Source organism: Nipponia nippon, unplaced genomic scaffold (genome assembly GCF_047370975.1).
Source record: "Nipponia nippon isolate SJK-2023a ecotype South Korea unplaced genomic scaffold, ASM4737097v1 scaffold_3, whole genome shotgun sequence".
NCBI lineage: Eukaryota > Metazoa > Chordata > Aves > Pelecaniformes > Threskiornithidae > Nipponia > Nipponia nippon.
Window position 1 is genome coordinate 61438443 of NW_028262347.1, and position 24909 is coordinate 61463351.

At 37.7% G+C, this 24909-nt stretch overlaps 2 protein-coding genes across 8 annotated transcripts in view; one reads left to right on the forward strand and one right to left on the reverse strand.

The window, feature by feature from the left end:
• Positions 1-4347, forward strand: part of APPL2 (adaptor protein, phosphotyrosine interacting with PH domain and leucine zipper 2) — a 38553-nt gene extending 34206 nt beyond the window's left edge. For both annotated transcript variants that reach the window (XM_087764242.1, XM_087764240.1), the window contains 5 exons: positions 47-221; positions 896-932; positions 1063-1203; positions 1915-1962; positions 2896-4347. In XM_087764242.1, the coding sequence (XP_087620368.1) occupies positions 47-221; positions 896-932; positions 1063-1203; positions 1915-1962; positions 2896-3024 (530 nt within the window). In that variant the 3' untranslated portion in view covers positions 3025-4347. The remainder of the gene's footprint in view (positions 1-46; positions 222-895; positions 933-1062; positions 1204-1914; positions 1963-2895) is intronic.
• A 134-nt stretch (positions 4348-4481) lies between these two features.
• The window catches only part of WASHC4 (WASH complex subunit 4), a 41827-nt gene continuing 21399 nt past the window's right edge, over positions 4482-24909 (reverse strand). For 4 of the 6 annotated variants that reach the window (XM_087764237.1, XM_087764235.1, XM_087764239.1 and 1 more), the window contains 18 exons: positions 23142-23288; positions 22966-23045; positions 21936-22041; positions 21000-21116; positions 19845-20013; positions 19548-19702; positions 17900-17974; positions 16975-17079; positions 15260-15394; positions 14428-14536; positions 13637-13703; positions 12911-12997; positions 12006-12153; positions 11092-11188; positions 10435-10631; positions 9321-9420; positions 7776-7851; positions 4482-7021 (listed from right to left, as the gene is read on the reverse strand). In XM_087764237.1, the coding sequence (XP_087620363.1) occupies positions 7784-7851; positions 9321-9420; positions 10435-10631; positions 11092-11188; positions 12006-12153; positions 12911-12997; positions 13637-13703; positions 14428-14536; positions 15260-15394; positions 16975-17079; positions 17900-17974; positions 19548-19702; positions 19845-20013; positions 21000-21116; positions 21936-22041; positions 22966-23045; positions 23142-23288 (1962 nt within the window). In that variant the 3' untranslated portion in view covers positions 4482-7021; positions 7776-7783. Of the gene's footprint in view, positions 7079-7775; positions 7852-9320; positions 9421-10434; positions 10632-11091; positions 11189-12005; positions 12154-12910; positions 13005-13636; positions 13704-14427; positions 14537-15259; positions 15395-16974; positions 17080-17899; positions 17975-19547; positions 19703-19844; positions 20014-20999; positions 21117-21935; positions 22042-22965; positions 23046-23141; positions 23289-24909 lie in introns of those variants that run through there. The other 2 variants (XM_087764236.1, XR_015706240.1) reach the window with 2 other exon arrangements.

Here is a 24909-nt window from a genome sequence, read left to right on the forward strand (position 1 = left end):
AAATTGAAGTAGCACAGTGAAGGAAGTCACGCCTTTTATCTTCCAGATTCACTCTTGCAGCAGATGTTCGTAGTTCGGTTTTTAGGATCTATGGCTGTTCAGTCAGATGCCACAAGTGAGGTGATTTATGAAGCTATGAGACAAGTGTTGGCTGCTCGCGCCATTCACAACATATTCCGTATGACTGAGTCCCATCTCATGGTCACCAGCAAGAACCTGAGGTACTGTAAAACCTTCAACTTGTCAACATTCTGTTCTCTTCATACAACTTGTGATGAGTAAAGTTTTTTCAGTTTTGTTTTTCCAAGAAATACACCCTTTGAGGGAGCAAGATCCCAGGATTCACTTTACTTAGTAAAAATGTCTCTTTTCTTACTCTGTAGTACCTAGAAATCCTCCTCCTAAGTTGTAAGAACATCCTACCACAATTTAGGAGATGCAGTGGGGCTATAAAGCCCTGCAAAGACACTGAAAGAGATGCAAAAAAAATGCATTGGAAGATTCCTTACATGTAGTAACAGCGAGACAGCCATCGCTGTCCTGTTGTCAGTATTGGCACTGTACAATATGTTGATACGAGACGTTCACTTTAGCTGGACTTTATGTCCATATGCGTATTAGTGTATTAGCCCATGCACTCAGGATGCTTATCAAATTAGTGATTCAGAAAGATACTAGGACCTACACGTGTCAAGCAGCTGAGAGTCAGGGTCTAGAGTTGAACTGCCATCGACCGACCTGAAATCGCAAATAAAGCATTTGATTCTGTGCATGTGTTTCCTCATCTGTAAAACTGCTGTAGTGATTGCCTTACTATTATAAAGCTCCTTGAAATTACTAGGAATCACTCTAAAATAATGTACTTTTTTTTTCCCCCCCCTACACATAATTGCAGGTTAATAGATCCTCAAACCCAAGTTACACGAACAAGCGTAAGTAACTTTTGTTTTGAATCTGGCTTTTGACCACAGCATTGAATACTCAGTCACATGAACTTGAACTCTTGACCAAGCTAACCATATGCTGGTTAAAAACAATAAATTCTTTATTATACTTATCCAGTTTGAACTCGCCACTGTGACACAGTTTGCTGCTCATCAGGATAACAGGCGACTGATTGGCTTTGTGGTCCATCTCAGCGAGACTCTGGGAGAAGAATCCATGAGTGCATATATTTTTGAGAGCAACACAGAAGGGGAAAAGGTTTGCATAACGTTTACTAAAATACTTTATTTAGAAAACAGGTCTTAGGCTTCTCGGCTTACGCATCTGGGAAACAGTGCTTATAGAAGCAAGAGCAGCTCACTTTCTGGCCAAGAAAACATGCCTTAACATGCAAGCCTTTGATGGCTTCTGTCTAAAAAGGACCAAATTTATAGATAATGCAGCAGCATGTACAAGGAGGAGGAAAGGATGTGATTGCTAATATCAACATTAAGAGAGAGGGGAGAGTGTCCGTGTCTAGCACCAGCACTAACAAAAATGAATGCCAGCTATGTTGAGACGTACATCTGTAAAGCTTTCACAGATGAGACAGCCATGCTGTGTTAACACCCCTGGGGGCTTGCTGCATGTGATAATAACAGACTGTTAGAAATAAGGAATGTGCTGGAGAATTTTTGGCTTAAAAAACAGTAACACTCTTGCATGCACTGGAAAAGATCCCCTAGGTTTGGAAATAAAGTTTGGTGAATAAAACTGAGTTCAGTACAAAGACTTACCAGCCTAAGTGAGTTTTGAAGCCGAATCCAAGATAGTTTTATTTTTATGTAGTTAGCATGCTGAATTGGTATTACACTTCTGCTTTTAGACCTGTATTTAAGACTAAGTTTGCATTGACACATCTGTGTTGTAGTCCCAATTAAGGAACAAAAAAACCGAAACTGAACTTTACATACACTTCTTTTTTTTTAGATTTGTTATGCCATTAGCTTGGGAAAAGAGATCATTGAGGCACAGAAGGTAAGTTTGTTTCATTCCCCGTGTCTGTGTTGTGATACATCATATTCTGGTTTTGGTTGCACTGTCCAGGTACGTCTGGTATGCAAAGAAAAAAGAACTGCCGCTCTCCCTAATGCCAAAGTTTCACAGACATCATTTAACACAGCCCTGAGGTAGCTCATACAAAAATAAATTCAGTTTGACTTTGCAGTAGCTTGATTTAAGATAAAATTTGCCACCCTAAATCAGATTCAGAACTATACAAATCTAGTTGTTCATGTTTGAAAGGAAGCTGTGAGCAAAGCTTTCAAAAAAACCCAAACAAACTACTTGGGATGAAGTGTAAATCACACGCGTTGCTGTTTCACTTTTAGAAACTCTTATTCCTTCCTCCCTTAGGGAGGAAAACCACAGTGTTTATCTACTTATAACCAATGGCAAAGTTACCTGGCCCCTTGCAGATAAATTTATCTATATAAAGATGTGACACTCATACATTAATATTTGCTGTATATTTTTGCTGCTAAGATTTCAGAACAAGTTGGGGGAATGAGCTTTTAGTCACAGGCATAGCAAATAAATAACTTACTTAGACAGTTATTTTTCTCCTTGTTTTTCAGTAATTACATCGATGCAAAGCTTTCAAAAAACAAACAAACAAACAAACTACTTGGGATGAAGTGTAAATCACACGCATTGCTGTTTCACTTTTAGAAGCAAAATAAAGGCTCAAAATGAATGACTTTTTTTTTTTCTGATATATCCAGAGGGTGGCTTTCCTGAACCAAAAGGGATTATTTATGTTTCAAACCTTTAGACTAAAAGTTGTCATAAAAAAAAAAAAAAAAACCTCGCAAAACTTTAACAAGAAGTATTGGTTAAAGCGTGTGCTCCTCAAAGATTGCTGCAGCCTGCTCAACTTTTTTTTTTTTTTTTTTCTTTCCTCCCCTTCAGGACCCAGAAGCGCTAGCTCAGCTAATGAAGTCTGTGCCATTAACAAATGATGGGAAGTTCATGCTTCTGAACGATCAGTCAGAAGAGGATGGAACCATACATGAAGAAGGGGAGGAGTCAGAAGCATAAAAACCTCCCGTTTCCTGTAGCCTGTGTGGGAGCAGGAAAAGCCGGGAGTTGTTTTGCAAGAATCTCTGGTTTTCAGTCATCTGCGGACACACGAGGCCAGCTTCTGCCTTCCCGCCAGGGAGAGCACGGCCTCTTTGCCGTGGAGTTTCCTCTGGATTTACAATGGAACAACAGCAGGACTGGGCCTCTGAGGCTTTTTGCGTTTGTGAATGTGTAGTGTCTGGGAAGCTGACAATCTTCAGGAATGTTTCAGCCTTAGCCCCTTGCTGCTGGTAGGTGGGACAGCACGGCTGCCAGCCACAAAGGGTTAATGTCATTTCTTCAGATTTACAGGGTGAGCAGCCTACAGTTCCACTTGAAAGGAGTGCAAGTGGTAAGCTGTCAGCTCCTTTAACAAATACCAGGCCTCAAACTTCCTACCATAGTCAGTTTTCATAGTTTGCATGATTATGTGCATCTGAATGAAGGTTAAAAATGCACTATTTACTTTATTTTCAGATGAAGTTATTTTTAGTCTAGTCTAAGTGTAATAAGATTTATCTTTTGTGCTAGCCTATTTACAAAACGATTTGTTAAACACTAAATTTTTCCTATTAATATAATCTATTTTTATATTGCATCTAGAATAAGCTTACAAAACAAATCTAAGTGCCTACTCTTACCTTCATGGGGACCGCACTTACACATTCTGTAATTAAATAATGGACGTAATGTACCTCCTTGATTTATTATTCTAAATACCACTGACATGCAAACATCGGAAGTAGTCAATGAATGTGGCATGTTGGTTGTGTGCGGTTTTTCTATGGTTAGGTTACTTAAAAGTTAAGTTGCCAGAGATGATAATTATAGGACAAATAAGTACTTTTATAATAAGAATTCTTTGTATTTTTAACATTACAGTGACTTGCAACAGCTATGTCTACCAGCAATCTTTGGTTTTAAAAAACTGAGCAATAAAATGCTAGATTTTAACTCTACAATGTATTGACTAGTCTCATAGTACATTCCTGAAATTAGGCACTAGATATATTTGGTTAATAAGTTTAGATTTTTTCCCTTCTAGTTTAATCTGAAAACATGAGAAACTGTAATTTGCGAGAACAAACAAAAAATAAACAAGATAAACAGTAGTTGGGGGGGGGGGGGGGTAATCTGTGGCATAGTTTGTATTAATACAAAATGGCTGAAATTCCTGGAATTTAACTCTTCTCAAACACTTACTAGAAACCTAGATTTTCTGTAAGCAGAATCTGTGCTACAGCAGCTGAAAGATCCCAGTTGGCAAGTATTGGAAATAGAATAAATTCAATTTAGCTGGTTGTTGAATGTTTAAAAGAACCATGGAAGAGAACTGTTAGTAACTGACACAAACACTTCTTCATAAATAAAAGTTGAAGCTGTCTTATTAAAAAAGTTAAAACCGACTGAGCTGATGTTACTGAAGACACTAAGAATGAGGTTCTCAAAATGACATTTATTAACACAGTTTTATGTACATAAATGTTCTCTACCCACAAACCAAAGAGACTGAGGTAACAAAACACTCTTTTGTACACTGAGTTAGGAAACATGAAGTATTACATTTGGTCCTTTGTACCTGAGAAGCTGAAAACAGCTGTTGTTGATGGACATCAGATGAAAACTCAAATTTACTTCTGATTACAGACCACATTAGGACCCTGCAGCGGCAGCAGCAGTTCAGGTCCTAGTGAAGCCAACAGAGCTGGGTGCTGCTGGGGCCGTCGCTTACCCCCAGCCAACGCAAACCCCTTTTGACCTGGGGGCTGAGAGCGAGGGAGGTGGCAGCCGCGCTCTGCTCCCCCGCGCAGGACGCTGTGGGGAGGCAGGGCAAGGCGGCCCCGTGGCGGCTGGCACAAAAGGGCAAGAGCACCCCATCAGAAGCAGGCTGCAAGGCCTCTGGCAGAGCGGCTGCTACCGCGTCTACATGTAGCGGCCTTGTCACAAGGCTGAACACGAGGGCAGCGGTGGCACCTGCCTTCTCAAGGAGAGAGCCTGGCCTTCAGCCTGTTCTGCCCCTGACGTGAAGGAAAAAAACCTAGAGATCATTTTGTGTCTCTGCAGCAAACTCAGCCTCCTCACTTTCCTTTTATCACCTCTGGGAATTCTGAGTGAGCACGCTCGGTTTAGTTTGGGGGATTTTTTGTTTTGGCTCCATCGTCTCGCCTCCAGACAACCAGTTAGGGTCCATTTTGTTCCTATAATCGGAACAGGAGGGCAAAAGCAATGAAAACGGTAGTAGCACCACAGCAAGAATCCTGCACCCCTTTCAGACCCTTGCAGGGGAAAAAAGGATTTAACGTGACTGTCACTGACACAGAGGAGCGCGACATCCAAACCCAGGACCCACCTTGTATTTCAGATGAGGAAAGCTTTCTGCATGTATATGCTGCTACGTGACAAAAAGAAAGAAGGAAATAGAAACTACAATCCTGTATTAGCAAGAATAGCTCTATTATCACTGTACATATTTGTGTGTATGTATATATTTTTGCCACATATAGTATACATTCAGGTCTCCCAGATTAAACAGGGTTCTATAAAAATAGGCGTATGTCTTTGCTGTAGAATTTCGATCACCAGAACCACATGAATGTTAAACACCATACATAAATGGAACTGTGCGTTTCCTTAATGTTCAACTGCAAAGTATTACCTATCCAAGATAGTGTCTTTCCAAAACAATGGGAGAAGGGAAAATACAAGTGCAGATTTTGTTAGAGCGCGGGTAATGTCTTGACTGTACGTAGCTACCTAGCCGCTCTGTCCTGGGGGAAACGAACACCACCGATAGGTGATTCTGCAGTTGCTGTGGGAGAAGGAAAGGCAGTGCTTGGCCACTCCAAGCCAAGAACTTCCATGACTTCAGATGAGATAGGAATATGGAAATAGGTACACTGCAATTGCAACAGTATGGAAATTAGCAGCAGCAGCAAGAATGCTGGTCTTGGCAGCGCTACTGAGTGTTCAGTGCGGGCACAGTTTGGTCAAAAAAGAAAGTGTATGCTAATTACAAAAAAAAACAACAACCAAAACAAAACACAAAAAAACCCCCAAAACCACCCTGTATCAAAATAAAAAAGCAAAAGCAGAAATCAAGTAATGCAGCATTCTTTAGGGCAGTCTCTGCAGTTATAATGAATTAAAAATAAAAACTTCCATGAACCCAGCTGATTTAAACAGTCCACGGAGCTTCTGTGTCCTGTTTTCAGAACCAACGAAAGGACTTTCCTATCAGCGTGGTCTTTCCAGTTGCAACAAAATATTTGTCCTAGCTTTCTGAATGTTGAAGTGACTGGCAGGAAAGGGCAAATCACAAGTACGTCAGGAATTGTCTTAACCAGTGACGTGAGGGTGGGTGGAACAATTTGAACCATTAAAACATTACCTTTTTTGTAATTAGAAGATATGAAAGAAGCGGGCAAGTATGGTCTAAAAATACAGCTAAGAGTGCCAAAAAAAACCCCCAAAAAGTAATTCTCAATTGGACTGACTAGAGTAGTTTATTCTAATTAGTAAGACCTAGAATGTTTTATGTTCTGGGAGATTAAAACACAACTATATCTTTTAATGAAAGCAGTGTTTACTTTTAAGCTAAGTCTAGCTACTTACTTAAGTTCGGAATCTGAGTAACACTTGCACAGTCTAGAACCTCTACTCGCAGGCATTAACAGATGTTGTATTTATACAGAGTTCTCACAGTGTTCAGCAGCTTCTGAAGCCTGCAGTGCAATTCTTGTTAATAATCAGGCATGTAAGAGTGTATGAACAACACAGACGGTACAACAGACCTACAAAGGCTAGGAAGTACAGAACTGAGGCTGAAACTTGCAATTAGGCACAACATATTCATGAAGTGTAAGATCACTTAATAGTTACAGACACCCACCACACAGTGTCTGGTCATAAAAGGAAGAGCTGATTGTGGTTCTGTCTTGGCTCTGGATTTCCTTACTTCTGTAGATGCAAATCAGACCTTCGGTGCGAAATGAGAAGTAATTTATTATATTAACTTTTCTCGTTTTCCCATTCTCTGATATGGGGGAAAAAACAGCAGGGGAAAATAAATGCCTGACAGGATCTTAAGTTCCCACAGTGCAAATACGATCTATAGTAATAGTAAGGGTTTGTGGAATAAAACATTAATAAGGATTTCCATTTTGTGCAATAGCTTTAACATACGTTCACAACATACACTGTTACACCTACAGTGTAATCTGTGGCTGCATTAAATACAACAGGACTGCATAAGAACATGTCTGAATTATTTTTTGGACAACAGATATGCACAATATCTTGATTCAATTTTTTTTTCTGGTTGAAGAGACGCACCAGTTCAAATCTTAGACCAACGGCCTATGAGTCAGTTGTTTTTTTTTTTTTTAAATGCTATGTTAGAGATGCAAGAATGCATCTAAAAATTAGTAAGATTTTTTTTTTTATCTGCACATCTGTACTTTAAAATAACTACCTCCAAGGTCAACATTTTACATAATTATTTTCAATCTAAAGAAAGTGCTGTAAATAATATAAACTCCTGAAAAATAGGAGTTTCTATGGGAAATATAAACAAGCACAGACCTAGCCTCACTGAATGCTAGTATACTACTGTCCATTTTCTCTTGGGTTTAACAGAGCAAATAAATCAAATCTAGAGCTTTTACCCCTACAGAGCGTTAGTGATAATGACACGAACACGGATTATTTGAGTAAGTAATCATCACCCATACCAGCCATATCATTTCACAACAGGGTCTGCAGGCGTAGAGTTGGTAAGATCTCCGTTGCTTGCTTTAACAGATTCTTCTACAAAAATAAAAAATAAAGACATGGATCATGTTTAACATTTTCAAGGCAGTAAAACCAAAGTCTTAGCATATATATTATGCTGATGTCATAATACACTTGATACAGTATACCGTGATTAGCATATGCAAACTGACCTTGCAGCACAACAAAGGGTCCTGGCCCTATAAAGAAATCTGTATTTGGGGTTATAGGTTTCTGGCATCAGCAGAACTTGCGTAAAGATTACATATACACACTCACGCATTTTGCAGAGTCCAAGTCCAAATATTACAGTAGAAGGCAAAGATACCACCATGTTCAAAGCTTTTCACCCTGGTATGCATTTCAAGCTTTTCTCACCACAAAACACATTTTTCAGGGGACAGCGTGAATTTTTAATCTAAAATATAATTAACTGATGTTCTACAGAATGCTCTCCTAAAGAAGCCAAGGTAATATGTCTGTTCTTACTCACCACAATGCTTGTAGTTGGTTTTTTGTTTGGTTGGTTGGTTTGGTTTTTTGTTTTTGTTTTGGGGGGTTTTTTTGAGTTGAACAATTATTTGAGCAACTTCACTGAATATGATCAAATAGAAATTCATGCTAAAAGACTTCTTTCTTTGTGAACTGTTTTCCTAGTGCAGAAGAAAAACGATCTTTGGCTCCATCTCACAGGTCACTTGTGCCTTTGTCAGAACTACAGTGGAAAATTATTTACCAATTCCATTTTTAATATACTGCTACCTGAGCTCCTAAGTAACTTCTGACTGAATTGCACTTCTATATCTTAACCCTTGGGAGCATTCTTATTTCTTTGAAAAGAATTTTCCCATACCCAAGAGAATCCTCCAGAATTCATGAGGGAGAATATATAAGCCCACATATAAAACACAAAATATCCATGTTACCTAGTCAAGACACCATACCACAAACTAAGATCTTACCCTTTGAATATAATTCAATGGTAGACCAAAACATATCATAAACATCTGAAAGTCACGTATATTATCTGCATCATCTGCCTACGTAAGTTGAAGAGCAGCTGGGAAACAACAGATGAAAAACACCAGTTTATTTCACACCAGCTAAGGTTGTGCAGAAAAGGCTGTTACTGTCAAAATTCGTAATTGAGAGGGTATGATGCTGAACGTACTGAATTTAGTATTACTGCAAGTATGCAATTCTCCCTGTCCCAGATTTTTTTGGGTTGGTTGGTTTTTTTTGTGGTGGTGGTCTTTTTTGGTCGTTCCCCCTCCCATCCCCTGAGAAGCCCTGCTTGAAATACACTCATTCCAAAGAAGGCCTCTGTTAGCTGTTCTTGACTCCTCCATCACCCTTGACCCCATAAAACTCCTTCTGGAATACTGGAGCAACCCACTAGCAAGAAAGCAGCTATGGAAAAAAGAAAAATGCGCTTTCCCTACTAAGGGAAATGAGCCAAAACTTTGGTCATGAGCCAAAACGTTCTATGTACAGCATTCACTCACCTTCTTTTTCTTTCTTTTCCTGGTTTTCTTCTGCTGCAGTTTTATCTGCTCTGAAAAAAATTCTTGCACTACTTAGTGAGAAATAAAGAAGTTCAAATTCCTAAGGAAAAAGATAGCGGAGTGTCAATATATCACAAGAATGAATTTGTAGACAGATATAAATGGGATTTTTCAGAAGCATCTAAGGGAACTAGATTTCAATATCTAAATCACTTAAAATGCTTTTGAAAAAATCTTCCTCCATTCATACCTTGTTCACATGCATTTTTACAAAGCAAATGTCAGCCAAAAACTTTAAAGGGTAATTTAAGCAAAGCAGCATCAGTGCAATAAATCTGTTTCTAGTCCACTGAGGCTGAAAATGAGGTTTGTAGCAGCAGGGAGAATTTGGAGCCACTTGCCCATGGAAAATCATGGAAGCCAATAATTTAAATGACCACAAGCCTGATCGGTTTCTGAACAATGTGTGATGTGGATTTTTTAACAACAGAGGACCAAACAGAGCGCACACTTGTGGGAGTCATAAGGACATACAGCGCTTTATCTATTTCAACAACCAATGTGCTTTTACAGAATGTAATCATGGGTTATTTGCAAATAGCCAACTACTGATTTGTCCCAAAGCCTCCTCAAATCAAGAGCAGAGAGAGAAAGCATTTACACCACCGATGAAACCTGAACTGCTGTGATTCAAAATTCAAATGCATCTTCCCTCTATTTGACAGCTAGTGCATCATTCAACTTAGCAGCTCAGAGTTAACACCCAAGCAACTCTGAGGGTTCACAGTGTTATGTAAAATCTTTGCTGTAAGAACTTTAACCAAAAAGTTATTCTCTCCTATTTAAGCATTTTAGTTGCACTAGATTTCAAACTCCATGGGACAAAGACTTCCAATCAACCAAGTCAAGTTCCTGCCTCACTCAAATACCACGAACACTTACAACATCCCCTTCAGATCACACACCTCAAGTTCTTATACTCTTTTTGCATTGTTCTATAGACAATGCTCTACGTTTTTTGCTCTTGAAGAGCTCCATCAGAAAACAGATACCTGAATTGTGACAGATAAGTGCAGCACTCAATACAGAACAGATAACTAGACCCATGCTATACCTGTAAACAAACTTCCAGTCGCTTGTGGGTAAGGTTCATAGTTTGTAGTAGTTTTTCATCTTGATTAGTGGACTGCACATTCTGTTGCTTAGCTACCGCTCTTATTTCCTTCACATACTTCTCTCTAACAGACTGGAACCAGTGCAGAGAATCAAACTCCTGGTACTGATCCAAAAGCTTCAGAATGTAAGCCACACCTAGAGTCATTAACAAACCATGTACCAAAGTCAGGATGTTATTTGTAACACGTTTTGTGAATGTCTTTAATGGATCAGCCTAAGTTGATAATTTCCACACAAATAGAATTTAAATTGCAATTTAAACAGGAAGAAGTCATAATAAAGAACAAGCTTCAATTTTTGAAAACCTCAGAACTTATCCAAAGACTTGCATACCTTCTCATCTGCTGAGATCCGCAAGCTTTGAAAGAAATTGGGGAGCACCAACATACGACAAAACTGTCTGCTCCCATACTCAGCTATTCCTTGCTTAGGAGATTCTGAACACAATCAAATCCACTGTGCTGAAGCCAAGACAACCCAAATTTAAATTATGGAATCTTTAATTATGGGAACACACAAAATATAAAAAAACCTTTTCTTGCAAATATCCATTATGTTGGCTTACTCAAAGGCTAGTCAGTGTGCTGAAACTTACCCATGGCAAATCCATCATCAGTGAAAGCTGCTCCACTTTTGTTCTTCTTATTCAATTTCTCCTTGCAACTGATTGAATGCTCTACAAAATTGAGGGTCTGAAAGAGTGAAAAACTATGGAAGTGTGTGTACATTAACAACTTCTCGAAAACCTATGACAGTTTCAAATCTAACTACATTGAAATGCCTTTTTAAAACTAAAATGGATGGTATATTCCTGAAACTGTATTTATCAGAAAAAACTCCACAAATGGGAAGGAAAAAGAACAAAAGTATTTGTCATGAGCCTTTACTTCCCCTCACTTCTATCACCATACCTGTCCTCTCACAGTCTTAAGTTTCTGGCTCATTGACGTTTCAAAATTAGTTTTTAAAATGGGATGCTACACATTAACCTGTTAGATCATTTAGGCCTTCAAACTGAACTGTTTCCAAATGCCCAGAATGCCGCACTCAAGTGTGCATCACCTCAATTCACCTGGACTCTTTCTAAACAAAGAAAAGGCAGGTCCACTTGCAATAGGGAATGCCCCAGTCGTACTGCATTAGATCATGACATTAAAAGAACCCGAAGATAGCTAATGTGGTGTGGAAAGAGCACACACATGAAAGCGCTGAAGAACATGGTTTTCAACTCCCTTCACCCTTGCTGCTCCAATTCCTCCTTTTTCATCTTGGCTTCTCCAAATTTGATTCAAACAGGAAGAGAAGAAATTTTTAATGAATTGATACAAACAAAGGAAAACATGGCTTTGGACAACTATCAGCAAAGCCATGCTCAAAGCAATCCCACTCATGATCAGGGAAGAAAGTACAATATGATAACCAACAGCCTAATACAAAATATTTAAACACAAACCTGATCTGATAAATTTTTTTAAAATAAGTACTGGTACACACAGTGTAAATACTAACCAGTGGGGGAACAATTATATAGAAGTTCCGCAAATGCATGTTCTTTGGACTGCGGAATTCAGGAGCAAATACATCCACGAGCATTTTGAAGTACTCCGTTCCTTCTGCAAAGTTACGTGTGAGGTCACTGAGGACAGAGTCCAACTGCCTGCAAAAGATAGGCAATGTGTTACCGGGTTTCTGTTAGAAGTTTCCTTGCTTACCCTTCAAGGTAACAACCCTCTCTTCACTCTTTGGCTGCACCTACAATCCAGTATTTGGACTAGAGCGTCCAAGACTACACCCTACCTCTACAGCCACCTTGAATCATGTTTCTTGATCTCAAAAAAGGCTTATGAATACTCTCCTAAGGCCCTGAACATTCTAAAAGTAGATGTCAGGCACGTTGGAGGAAAGCTTGTTAGCCTTTAAACCACAAGGATTTTATCAAGAAACCAGGTTCTAACAGTCTATTAGTACCAATCATAGAACCACAGAACATCGCAAGTTGGAAGGTATCCATAAGGATCATTGAGTCCAACTCCCCACTCCTCGCAGGACTACCTAAAACTAAACCACATGACTAAGAGCATTTTCCAGACGCTCCTCGAACTCTGACAGGCCTGGTGCCGTGACCACTTCCCTGGGGAGCCTGTTCCAGTGACTGCCCACCCTCTCAGCAAAGAACCTTTTCCTAATGTTCAGTCTGAACTTCCTGAAATGCCACTTCGCATTCAGCATTTTTAAAACAACTGCTTCTATTCTCTCTGCTGTTAAGAAGAGCAAATATTTTTGTGTAAAAATCAGTTGAACTTTTAACACACGCACACACAAAAATGCAACTAACAGCTGCATTTACAACTTTAAAATTACAATCCTCTCATCCCATCCCTGCCCCAGACCTCAAAAGCATGCTGTCAGGGTACCTTGCTGCTTTTTGTGTTTCTTCCGAGAGTCCTTCTTCTTTCACAAGCTCTTCAAAGTTAACGATATCTTCCAGATCAGGGACAAACCTGAAAACTTCCTGTTTGTTAGTATTATGTTCAACTGTCTATGTTCACTGAAACATCAACCATAATTTATAATTTAGTTAATTTATAGTCTTCTGGGCTTGAACTACGTACTTAAAGTTCCATCATACCATCTCCTCTCTCTAGCACTTGCTGCACTTGATAACTATAAGTTTACTAATATTTGAAAGAAAACCAAATATTTCTTTGTATGTAAAAGTCACTACATTTTAATGACCTTACATAAACGCAGACAGTCATCCATATAGAAAGAAGTATCAAAGAAATGTTTTTCCCAACTTCCTCAAGGCTTGTACTGTTTTTCCTTAATGCACCCTCTCGAAGTGACCAACATCAGGAATTACTTAATTAAGGACCAATGACTTAGATGTACATTCTATTAACACTTTTGCAGTATTTTTCCATAGAATTTGTTTGATTTTTGGTGTTCTATGGCAATGATTGTACGGTTCTGAATTCCAGCACTGTTTTTGATAAATCCACTTCAATGAAGACATAAAAATGGACCTTTTTTAATCAAAATTTATGGGGGATGGGCAAGAACCTAGGGAATATCAGCATGAATAGGGAGCAAAGGAATGAGAAGGAACAAAGAGAAAAATGAAATATTTGTGGAAGTACCTAATTGCACTACTACAGCAGTGAAGTCCACCAGATCTTATCATTCGTACATAACCCATAGCATTGCCTTTAAAAAAAAAAAAAGAAAAAACAAGGAAGTAATTTATAATTATTTAAATATATACACACACATCCTTTTCATAACTCCTATAAGCTCCAAAATGTACATTAAAGTTGCCATACGGTTTTGGCAAAGAAGCTGTTCTGAAAGCCAAGTTTAAAAAGTTACATTGAATCCCAGTATCAAAAGTCAACATAAGGAAAGAAAACACAAATGCATCATCTAGCAAGGTTGTGTTCACTTTCATGAGAGCATACAGGCCAAATAGTACAAACTCTTTTTACTGGACACATTAAACACTTGCAAGTTCACGGCAGCCCTGTGCATCTACAGCGTCAATGGCTGAAAATACCATTGTAATGTCACGTATCACTCAAAGTTAGTGCAGCTGGATATATGGCCCTTTTCTGAAATACACGAACTTAAAAGAGTACTATTTTTTTACTGGGAAATACACTCAAAGTCACTTCCATGACATAAAGAAAAGACAAACTTAAAGGGGAACAGGCATTTATGTAAGCTGTAGCTATATTTTAGATTAACACATGCAAGGGCCATTTCTGAGTAACTGGATGAGAGTATTTATTTCACATGGGATACAACTGAAGTATTTTCCATCTGACTAGAGTTAAATCTAGTTTTAGCCTGAGCTAAATGTTCAGTTACTAGACTATGAAGACCTCTTCCATTTAATACCATTTAGAACATTGTCTTAGATAGCATTTCATACCAATTTGACTTATGAGTTGTCTGAACTGGTCAAGATAGCTCTGGCCATCCGGGGTTATCCCAAGTTTTCTGATGCCGCGGTTGAATTTATCTGCTCTTTCAAAGGGATACTAGAAAAATATTTTAGAATAATTTGTCAGAATAATTACCTACTCTTAAAAAAAAGTTTTCATCATGTCAATACAACTCTATTCACCTTTTTTTTTTTTTAATAAATTATACACCTGCCTATCTATATTAGTTTGCAAAAGTCATTTTGCTAAGTCACTTCTGCAAGCTGAAAAGTGAAATAGAAGTCTTACTGTGAACAAGAAGGTATTCCTAAAAGAAATAAGTACTCGACATACAAGAAGCTGGCAGCCTATTTTACTAAATACACTGTGTCTCACATTTTTGAGAAATCAATTTTCCAGCATGGAAAAATCAGACTCTAGTCCCCAAATCTTGACGTACTGGAGTAAGTGCTACATATTCACATCACTTTGGATTCAATTTGAATAATCTTATTATTAAAAACTGACACCAACTGTTAAGCACGTTTTGGACCATAAGTTTAGAACATCCAACAGACCGTGACTCCATCAAATTATTGTTTTCAGGTCACCGAGAGAATGATTTTAGCCAATCACATATTTACAGAGCAGCCAGAATGAAACAAAGCCATCCTGAATACCGACATTTGTAATACTAAATTTTGCTAGGACAAAAGCTGTCATTTTGTCTGGAGATACACATTTAAATAACAGAAATGTTATGATTTGGTGCACCTTCAGTCACATGAAAGTAGCACTTCTTTTAGCTAGTTACTCTCAATCCTTCAAAAATTACTATACCTTGTGATCATTTTGATCCTTGACTTCCCTGAAGAATCTGATGTCTTTGATAAGTCTGGATTTGATATGTTCATCATACATGAACTGGCTAAAAATGTAAAACTTTTTCCTCAAAAATTGGTAAGTGAAGTTTACCTAGAAGAAAAAAAAATAGTCAAATCAAGAAAGTTAGCAAAGTAACAAGCATGGCAACCCATTTTCAGTAGATTCCAGAGTAACTTGTATTTATGATGAAGTAAATTCCAAAAATGGAACCTTTTACTCAGTTTACTTCCATTTGTTATTCTCAACTTATTTTTTTAATTTCACTGGTTTAAAAGAATAAAGAAAACCCTTCTCCTGGAAGGCCTACTCTCTTCCAGGAAGGCAGAAGGACCAAGGGACAAGTTCGCTATTTCAGTTTGATGACCTGCCCTACACAGCCATTAGTTTATGTCCGGAATATCCTGTAACTGTCCTTGGGAAGCAATACAAACATTTCAATTTGAAAAGGGCAAACAAGCTCAACTTGCTCAGTTAACCTGGGGAATCTGCATAACCTCCTGACACACCCTTTCACTTCCTCAAAGTTTTCTAAAACACTCTCCCATAAGGCAGAAGCACACTTCTACCCTACACATCTCAACTACTTCTCATGTCTGCATAACAACTTTACTCACAACCTGAAGTGAATAAATCTACATCACCAGTAAACAATGCGAGTAACAGCATTTTTTTTTAACTGAAGTCCCCAAGATTAACTATTCCAGTAACAAGAAAATAATTCTCAGAACAATAGCGCAAGAGAAGTTATTTCCAATAGTGCAAGAAAGCATGAAAACCTTATTTTTCTAATACTTTCCACTTTTCAAGTAATGACTTGAGAGCAAGTTCAATATTGCAGCAAGTTCCTTTTTTTTTTTTTTTTTTTTTTTTTTTTGATAGGGCCAGAAGAATGGGAAAAAGAAAACAGCAAAGAGGTAGAAAGAAGTTGAGCAGCAGATTGGAAAGCACCAACCTGAAAATACCCTTGGTACTGTATCCAAACCTGAGAACCACAATGATAAATTCCTGCTGCAGTAGGCATGCCACAGGAAGTGCCCTTATCTGCCTTGCAAAGAGGTAAATGCCTTCAGCTTGTTAAAATGACCGCCTACACTACAGACATCATTAAAAGCATTGCAGTAAGAAGTCACAGTCTTCCAATAAATGATCACAGATCTGTAGCTTTTATTTCACAAATTGAAAAGCTGATGTTTCTTAAGCTTAACGATTGCAAGAGGAACTTAAATTAACACTGCATTTCTTCAAGATTTGCTTTAACTGCAGCAAAAGCATCTGTCTACTAAGTGTCAATAAGGAGAAACTTAGAACATGTTAATTTATGCAGGCAGCTTAGAAATCAATATTTTACTATACTAGTTTGATAAGTATTATTTATCTTTACTGAAATTCAGAGTCCCACCAGAACGTCTCTATCTTCTTTGATGTGTTTTTAGATCTCTTCATTAACTTGTATGTAACAACTGGAAGTGGCATAACTCCCAAGAGATTGTGATATTGATTTGTGTCATGTCCAAGAACCGATTTGTTTTATTAATACGCACAGAACATTATTATTGCATTATTAAAACTGCACACCCAAATAAACCATTAGGAGATGTAAGAGTTTGAAGGCTTTTGTGCACTATTAAAAAAAAAAAAAATAATCCAACAACAGTGCAAAAGATACTCACTGTTGTGTTCATGATTCCTGTTCCATGAGTTCGAATTGAATTAGCAATGTGTCGGATATTGATAGTGTTCAAGTGTTTGTTATTACTTGTTCTTTCAATGAAGATCTGGGAGGCAGGGAAGGAAAAATAAAGTTATTTACCCAAAACTGATTCTGTGATAAATTACCAATCTAGGTAGCCCATATCCTATTTCTGAGAGCAGCTAATAACTGCTGATTAGGGAAAAAAACCAAGAAAATACAGCATGCATACAATAAACTTTACCTGGTAGGTTCTTCTGATTTCCGCAAAGCAGTGATTCAAGAAGTCCAAGGCAGATGATGTACCCAAACTCTCATATTTATTGAGACTATATCCTACATTAATTGGTCTAAACTCTTTTGGCACCTGTTTGTACTTTTGGCCCCACTATCTACCATGGCAATGAGTTCCACTACTGAATTATGTGCCATGAGAAAAAGTACTTCCTTTTCTTTAAGGAAGCTGCTCATTTCTGTAGTGGGCCCCTCATGCTCACACTGAGAAACCACAAAGGGTTGTTCCCTGTACATCATCTTCATGTCATTCACCGCTTCATCTCTCTAATAACCCATATTCAGATACCCTTTTTCAAGCTGAAAAATCACGTACTTAGTATGTCCTTATGTAGCAGCCAATTATCCTTGCTGCCTTCTCCTAGCTTCACTGGAGTATTTGACATGGAGTGATCCTAGTGGCACACCGTACTCAAAATCTGGTTAGAGAACATTCTCTGAGACCTATCTACAGCATCCCCAAAGATGTTTTTCTAGAGCAACAATAGCTATTTTACAGCTTGTTATTATGTATGTTCAGCTTGGGTTTTTCTTACATGTATACTACTCTGCATTTCTTAAGCCCTTCAAATCAGAGCCAAATCCAGGAGAAAGTATGGGATACACCTTACCTGATTATTCAGATTGTAGAGGTAGCGGGATACAAAAACATGAATATTTCTCATGATTTCCAAAACATCCAGACCCTGAAACAATATTATCTATTGAGAATTATTATGATAAAAATTCTCAAAAAACTACTGTCATGCCTAACCACTAAGGTGAACACATGCTATTTCTATAGTTACTTCAAAGCATTTTAGAAAGCAATGTTTTCGCTTTGCAAAATGAAGAATCTCTTAACAATTTTTGTTCAGTGTCTGTAAGATAACGCTTAGAGAAGAAAGCAGCTCAGCTCACATTTCAACATTTACACATCTGCCTAGTTTTTTCCAACTTCCCCTGAAAGTAAGGAATCCTCCAGTCTATTCCACAAGCCCCAATTAAAAAAAAAAAAAAAAAAAAAAAAAAAAAAGAGATATTTGGCTGTTCTCAGATCCCAGAAAATGGAATCTTGCCTTAGAGGTTTCTACAGAAACACAGATTTCTACAGAGACATAAGCAACTAGCTACTTTTTGATGTCCTTTTGCCCAACCTGTCTAGAAGACCGAAGTTTTGTATTTACAATATAAGTTTTACAATTGTTTTGCTTGAAGGAGTCACTTTAGTATCACTGTGCACAGAGAGGATGCTGTTTAATCTACACACTCTATTTCCAGTTGTCCCAAGGATTTTATCAGGATTTTGCTGGGGCTGGGGTGGGAATGGAGTGGGAGTTGTCTTTGTTTTGAAGTAAAGCTCATACCTGAATGAATGGTATGAAACCAATGTTGTGAAATGATTTCATTCTTTAGAACAACGTGATGGCCAAATACTGCCAATAGAAAGCCAAAGCTAGAAATAGGAACTAATCCACAGCACTTTTGTACTAAGAAGCAGCTAGAGTTTTTAGTTCTATGCCCTCTTTCAACTTAGGAAGACATAGCCATCATGAACATTAGAAAAAAAGAGGCTGTATTTCTAAGAGCTTTCACCAATGTGCTAACCAAAATGAGGGAATGAAGCTAACTGCCAAAAATATCCAAGATACTAAAACTCTTGAAGAAAAGTCTTCAGAAATATGCAAGTTGTATTTATTTTGCACTGACCCTATAACAGTGAATGCCTTCAGCACTAACTTGATGGAACTACAACTTTACTCCATATGTAACCACATTTAGCAGTTTGTAGGAGGCTCCAAGTCACTCTCCTATTAAGCTAAGCACGGATGTCCCAAAGTCCTCGACGTGCAGCCTGTGAAACAGTTTCTCTTGATGATCACTAAGCAGAAACTGCTGAGAAGCAAGCAATAAACCAGGGAAGAGACCCACCAAAGGTCATTCCAGACTTGTGACAGTTGTATTCCAGATGTATTGCTTGCCAAATTGCTGATACTGAATTTTCAAGAAAACATTCTCTGACTTTGTACACCCAATTTCATTTTATTAAATCTTATGTTAAAAAATGAATGCTACAAGTCCAACATGAAATTAACTGATATCGGTGTTATCTCCAAAGGTAGACAGAGATCCTGTCTCAGAAGTCAACCAGAAATTAAAGGTCATTTTTTTCAAACAGTTTGCTAATCTTGGGTACTTTCATTTTAACACCTCAGTCCTTCAAATAGCTAGCTAGTACGACAGTGCAATGGAACAAATGATATCCTGTGGGCACTGTACCTGTTCCAGAGTCTGGCTGGGAAGATGTGCTTCAGTCATACTTAAACCATAGCGTTGAGTTGCTAGGTTTCTCATTTCACTGTAGGTGGCCCAGTCATGAAGAGCTACAGTCGTTAAGTTGTAGAAGGTCTTGTCCAAATAGTGAGTTACATGAGCTGTAAACACATAAGAGGATGAACTAAAATAATACTACTACCTATTTAGTTAGGGAAGTGTGGAAAGAAGTGAAAAGATATACTAAGCCAAAGTGTAACAAAGATGAAAGTAATGGAATCAAGAAAATGTATAACTCCTCACCTTTTATGTCAATGAATCGATTGAAAAAACGTATCGGGTTCAGAAAGAAGAAGTGAGCTAGATCCTTCATACCAACTCTGAACGGATTTCTGTCATCCAGCTTTAGGTGTGTATGAACTGATAAGCGCAGGTCCTTTTCTATCTCTTTACATAATTTGTCCAGCAAGTGCTATTCAGGGAAGTTAAAAAAAAAACCAACAAAAAAAACCACGTCACATTCAGTGCCCGCTTACAATGCTCTGTTAGCAGAGCTAACATCTCTCTCCAGAGATGCATAAAAGACTGATTAAACTAGTGAAGACAGCTTTGCTTTAGCGGGGCCACACAAGTCAAAGTGAATCAATACTTGGGAACCAGAAGGGTATTTAATTCCTGTGTTCTTGTTCTAGTACACAATAGCAAGAAAAAGCTACACAGCTCAGAAAAGGTAAAGGTTTAGACACCTAATGCCATTCTGTACACGATTAAAACTTCCGCGTAGGAGTTTAACACAATTTAAACTCAAGTATTCTCACTTCTCATCTTAAGGGGAACTAGGCTTAGGGCTATCTACCTAGATAACAGTAAGACCTAACTCAGTGAGGAAGAGTCTTTCAATAAGCAATTTGGCCTGATTTTCTGCAGCATATGTAATGTTTGATTTTGAACTAGTCAAACAAAAAGAGTGGTTCAAAGGTTAAAACCTAGGACTTAGGAAATCTGAATTCACATTTTCTTTCTGTCAAACATCCTTTGTAATTCTACGTAATAATTCACTGAAGAGGTCACTTACATTTACAGAGCCTTCACTACTAAAAACCATGCATACATACTAAGAACGGTAGTACTTATTTTAGGCATTCATACAAGCAGAAGCTAATCTGACAAAGAACACTCCTGTCTGCATAGACAAATCTGTAACTGAGGTTTTGCCAACTTATGTCATTTAGAGTGCAGTATTGTCATGTTCCCAGCCAACACAGATACCATTAACAACAGGTCTTAAATAACCAAAATCATCAGTGAACACTTTCTTATTTATTAAAATAGTTCACACCAATCTCAAAGGTCTCTGTGCTATTGTCATAGATCATATCAGGTTTGGTACAATAGATGCTGCCCTATAAGATATTCCAATCATAGCACTGCCTTTAATTTCCATTCACAACAAATTACCTCATTGAGCACTTCCATGATTTCTTTGTCATAGCATTCCAGAAGCACCTCGTAAGATTCCAAGTGTCTTGCATGCATCATAGCAGGTACACAGTCCCGTAGTGCACTAAACATATACTGAAAAAAGAAACCATTATGCTTAACCAACAGATTGACAGACATGTCAACAGCATCTCAAAGAGTGTTCAAAGCTAACAAACAAGTCAAAATTGTTAGTCTTCCCACTTCTATTAAAAATAGACTTCATAAACCCGACTGAAGTTTCCTGTCCTTAATGTATTCATCTGAAGTATTTAGTTGCTACTGATCCATTTACTGGAAGATCATGATTATTAGCTATTTAATCTGAAATTATTTGCACTATAATCATTTTAGTACTGTAATTGACCATGGCATGCACAATACTGGAATAGATGATTGATTTTTATCAGGATTAGTATGCCAAAGCATGATTCACTTCCGCAGCAAATATTTGATACTTCAAAGAAGGGAGGAGGAATGGGGGGTGGAAAAAGCTACAGGTCAACTATCCCACACAGCATCACTGAACACAGTGATATGTGCTTTAGAAATACATAACCACAATGTGGAACAAAGACTTTTAATGTTCAAGTCTAGCAAAAGGTGTTAATCTCAAATTAGAATGAATGAAGAAAGGAACAAAGAGACAGAGACCCAGAGTTAACAACAGCAACCTGAGATTTTTAGAGCAATCTAACAGATATACTTTAATTAGATTTAGAAGAAAGACTGGTTTTATATCCTTCAGATTGAGAAGAAGTTTCTGCCTCAGTAGTAACTCTTGCCTGGGTTTTACTTTTTTTTTTTCTTTGAGCTTTTTCCTTAAGAGTTTCAGTCTAAGCTTTATCCTCTCCTCCTCTGAATCCCTCCCACTACAGTGGCTTGTTAAACTAAGTTACTAACATTATTACTTACATGCAGTCTAGCAGAATCAACAGCGTTTTCATACACATCATCTAAATAGATTGGAAAGACTGCTCGATGCCAGTATAAGAAACAACAGTCACATTGTACTCGAACTCTAGAATACAAGATTACTTATTAGACACAGAATTGGAAGAAGCCATTCTTCTAAACACAGTGATATTTATTTTAGTGTGTTTAAACTAAAGACAACTGCATTTCAAGCTTAAGTTTTACATGGCTACTCTAATGTTCCAGATGCATTGTCCTTCAAAAGAAAGTTCTTGAATGAAGAACTTTTTTTTTCCCCTTGTTTTCCACCAGGCTATTTAAAAACAAAAGGTACCTGCTTTAGGAGAAAAGTTTACTCAGCCTCCGAAAGAATTAGACCTTACATTACAGCAAAATCCTAAATAATCATTTTATTATTGCATGCAATTAGTAGCCTATACTATAGGCTCAAATACATATTCTAAGTTTCTCCTGTAAGTCAAAAACCAGAAACAGGCCTCTCCTGATACAACCTGTGCACACCACTTATCCCAGGAATTTATCCCATGAGTCATCCACTGAAGGTGTTTGTCTCTCTCCATAAAGTATGCATGGAACCCAGATATTCACCTGGCTTCCAGATGGCCAACATTATAGAAACAGAGTGCCCACTAAACTACAGCAGCAGTAAAACATGGTGTCACAGCCTGATCTCCCAAACAGACTGGTATTAACTCATAATTTCTGGGTTTGGGTTAAGAGGAAGACTTTAGCTTAACATAAAGCCTAGCCATCCAAGAAAGTGACAGAATTTCTAAACAATCAGAGAAGTGGATTACCTAATTGGCAACAGTTAGGGAAAATATGACTTGCCCCAAGAGCAGCAAGCTTCAGGCTTAGCTCTGGAATTCTTTCTGTCTATCCCTGGTCTACAATACATGCAAAAATCACCACCAGCATGCAGCTACGAGATTTTGCAATTTGCACAGTGAAGATCCAGCTTCCCCAGTGACACTACACTGCCTTCTATATAACATGTGCCACTGCTTACCGCTCTATAAGTTCACTGATCAAATCTAGTTTTTTCAGAACTAACTGAAGGGGAATGAGTTCTTCATCTTTAAAAGTTTTCTGTGCAAATAAAAAAAAAAAAAAAAGACAAGATTATATTTCTGTGTAAGATACTGCACCAAATGAGTAAAGGTCTGGAACAATCATGGCACTTACCATCTGTGTTCCCACACTCAGTGCAAGGGAAACAATTAGTCGCCTCTGTTTTGTACTTGGCCCGTTGAGGGTGTTCTCAGCCAACACCAAAGCAGAGAGGACATCCAGGCGTTGCTCACTGTACTTTTTATCAGAAATTACTCTTTTCTTAATGATAGAAAGACAAAGAAATTCAGAGAAAAGTTACCTAAGCCCAAAAGCAATAGCTTACCTCTTTTTTCGAAAGCTTATGGACTTGTCATAAATTTAGTATTTCTGCAAACAAATTATGGTTTGCGAACAGAGCTAACCAAATCCAGATTCGCTTATTCTGTCCATTCGGTGGTGCTACCTATCGATACGCTTGGAATATGCGCAGTTCAGCATGAACATGGGTCAGGTATACAAATACTGTGCAAGCTGCATGTGACTGCATGCCGATTTTAGTTCTAAGGTACATGTAATTTAAATTTTTTAAGTTATTTTTTAATCATTGACTCCCTGTTGTTGGTAACAAAATCTAGTTTACAACCAAAGAGCCAGAAGACATAAACACAGTAATAACGATGACTTGCAATTTTCTACAAATCCTAATTTATCAGAAAGATTAACTGCAAAAACATTTGCATGAACGAATGAAGGGAACGAAGTCTTCTGGCTAAGAAGCTGAAGTCACAGACGTATTTGTGAGTAGCAGTGTAACTCAGAAGAGGTACAGTTTCATGAAAGAGTTAAAGAAAACCTTTTCCAATTCTAAGAAAGTATGTTCGACATGAAGCTCCTAACCTTATATGCTAAAGCTATCTTAGGTATATGCCTTAGACCCTACACCACTTTGTTACTAAGTGGAGCAGACAAAAAGAGATTAGTACTAATGAACTCTTCTATTTACCAGCATTTGCCTCTTACATCTTTTCTGAAAGTAGTCAAAATACAAAGAATTGTTCACAGATGTGTTCTCTTGGATATGCACTCAATACAAAAGTCTCAACATATTTTTATGTATTTGAAAATAATTTGTAATGTAATTGCTAATATCGTTGGGAAAGGTTATGAAAGTTATCTAAATATATGTGAACTGTTTGTTTGAAGATACATAGTTTTTCTTCGTAGCTTTGAAGCTTGGAACTTGTTCAGTTCATGCTACTCCTGATACATATATATACATATGTATGTATATATATGCATGTATGTATCAGCTTTTTAGAAGTACAACTTTTTTTTTTTTTGCTTATGCTAGAAAATATGGAGACACCAGATATATAAATTGAGATTACAGCCAAATTTCAAACATGTCAAACTTCCAAAATACAAAAGTCTACTGTTAAAATTGTAATCCATTCACATGAGCATGGTCAAAACAAAAAAAAATTAAAAGGAAAATTTAATAGCTGCACTGATAGCAGTAGCATATCTCCTTTGTAATTCTGCTACTGAATGTGATGAAAGAATAAAACAATCACTAATACATCATAACAGGTATACTAAAAATCTCGTTTTCCCATTTGCCCTGAATTCAGAAATTCAAGATTTGATAAGCAAAATGTGTAGTAAACTGATCTTGTTTATAGAAAGATATAATATGTAGATATTACAGTGTCTCACCATCAAAACCCATTTTATCCCACAGAGAAAGAGTGAATTTATGCCTGCATTAGACTCCTATAAGCCATCATGTATTAACCACTGCTATTTTGCTAAGCAGACAAAGATTTAAAGAAATAACAGCCTGTTTGCTTAGAGCTATAACAGATTGCTTTAAGAATGTGCGTCAGAAAAGAGGTAAGAA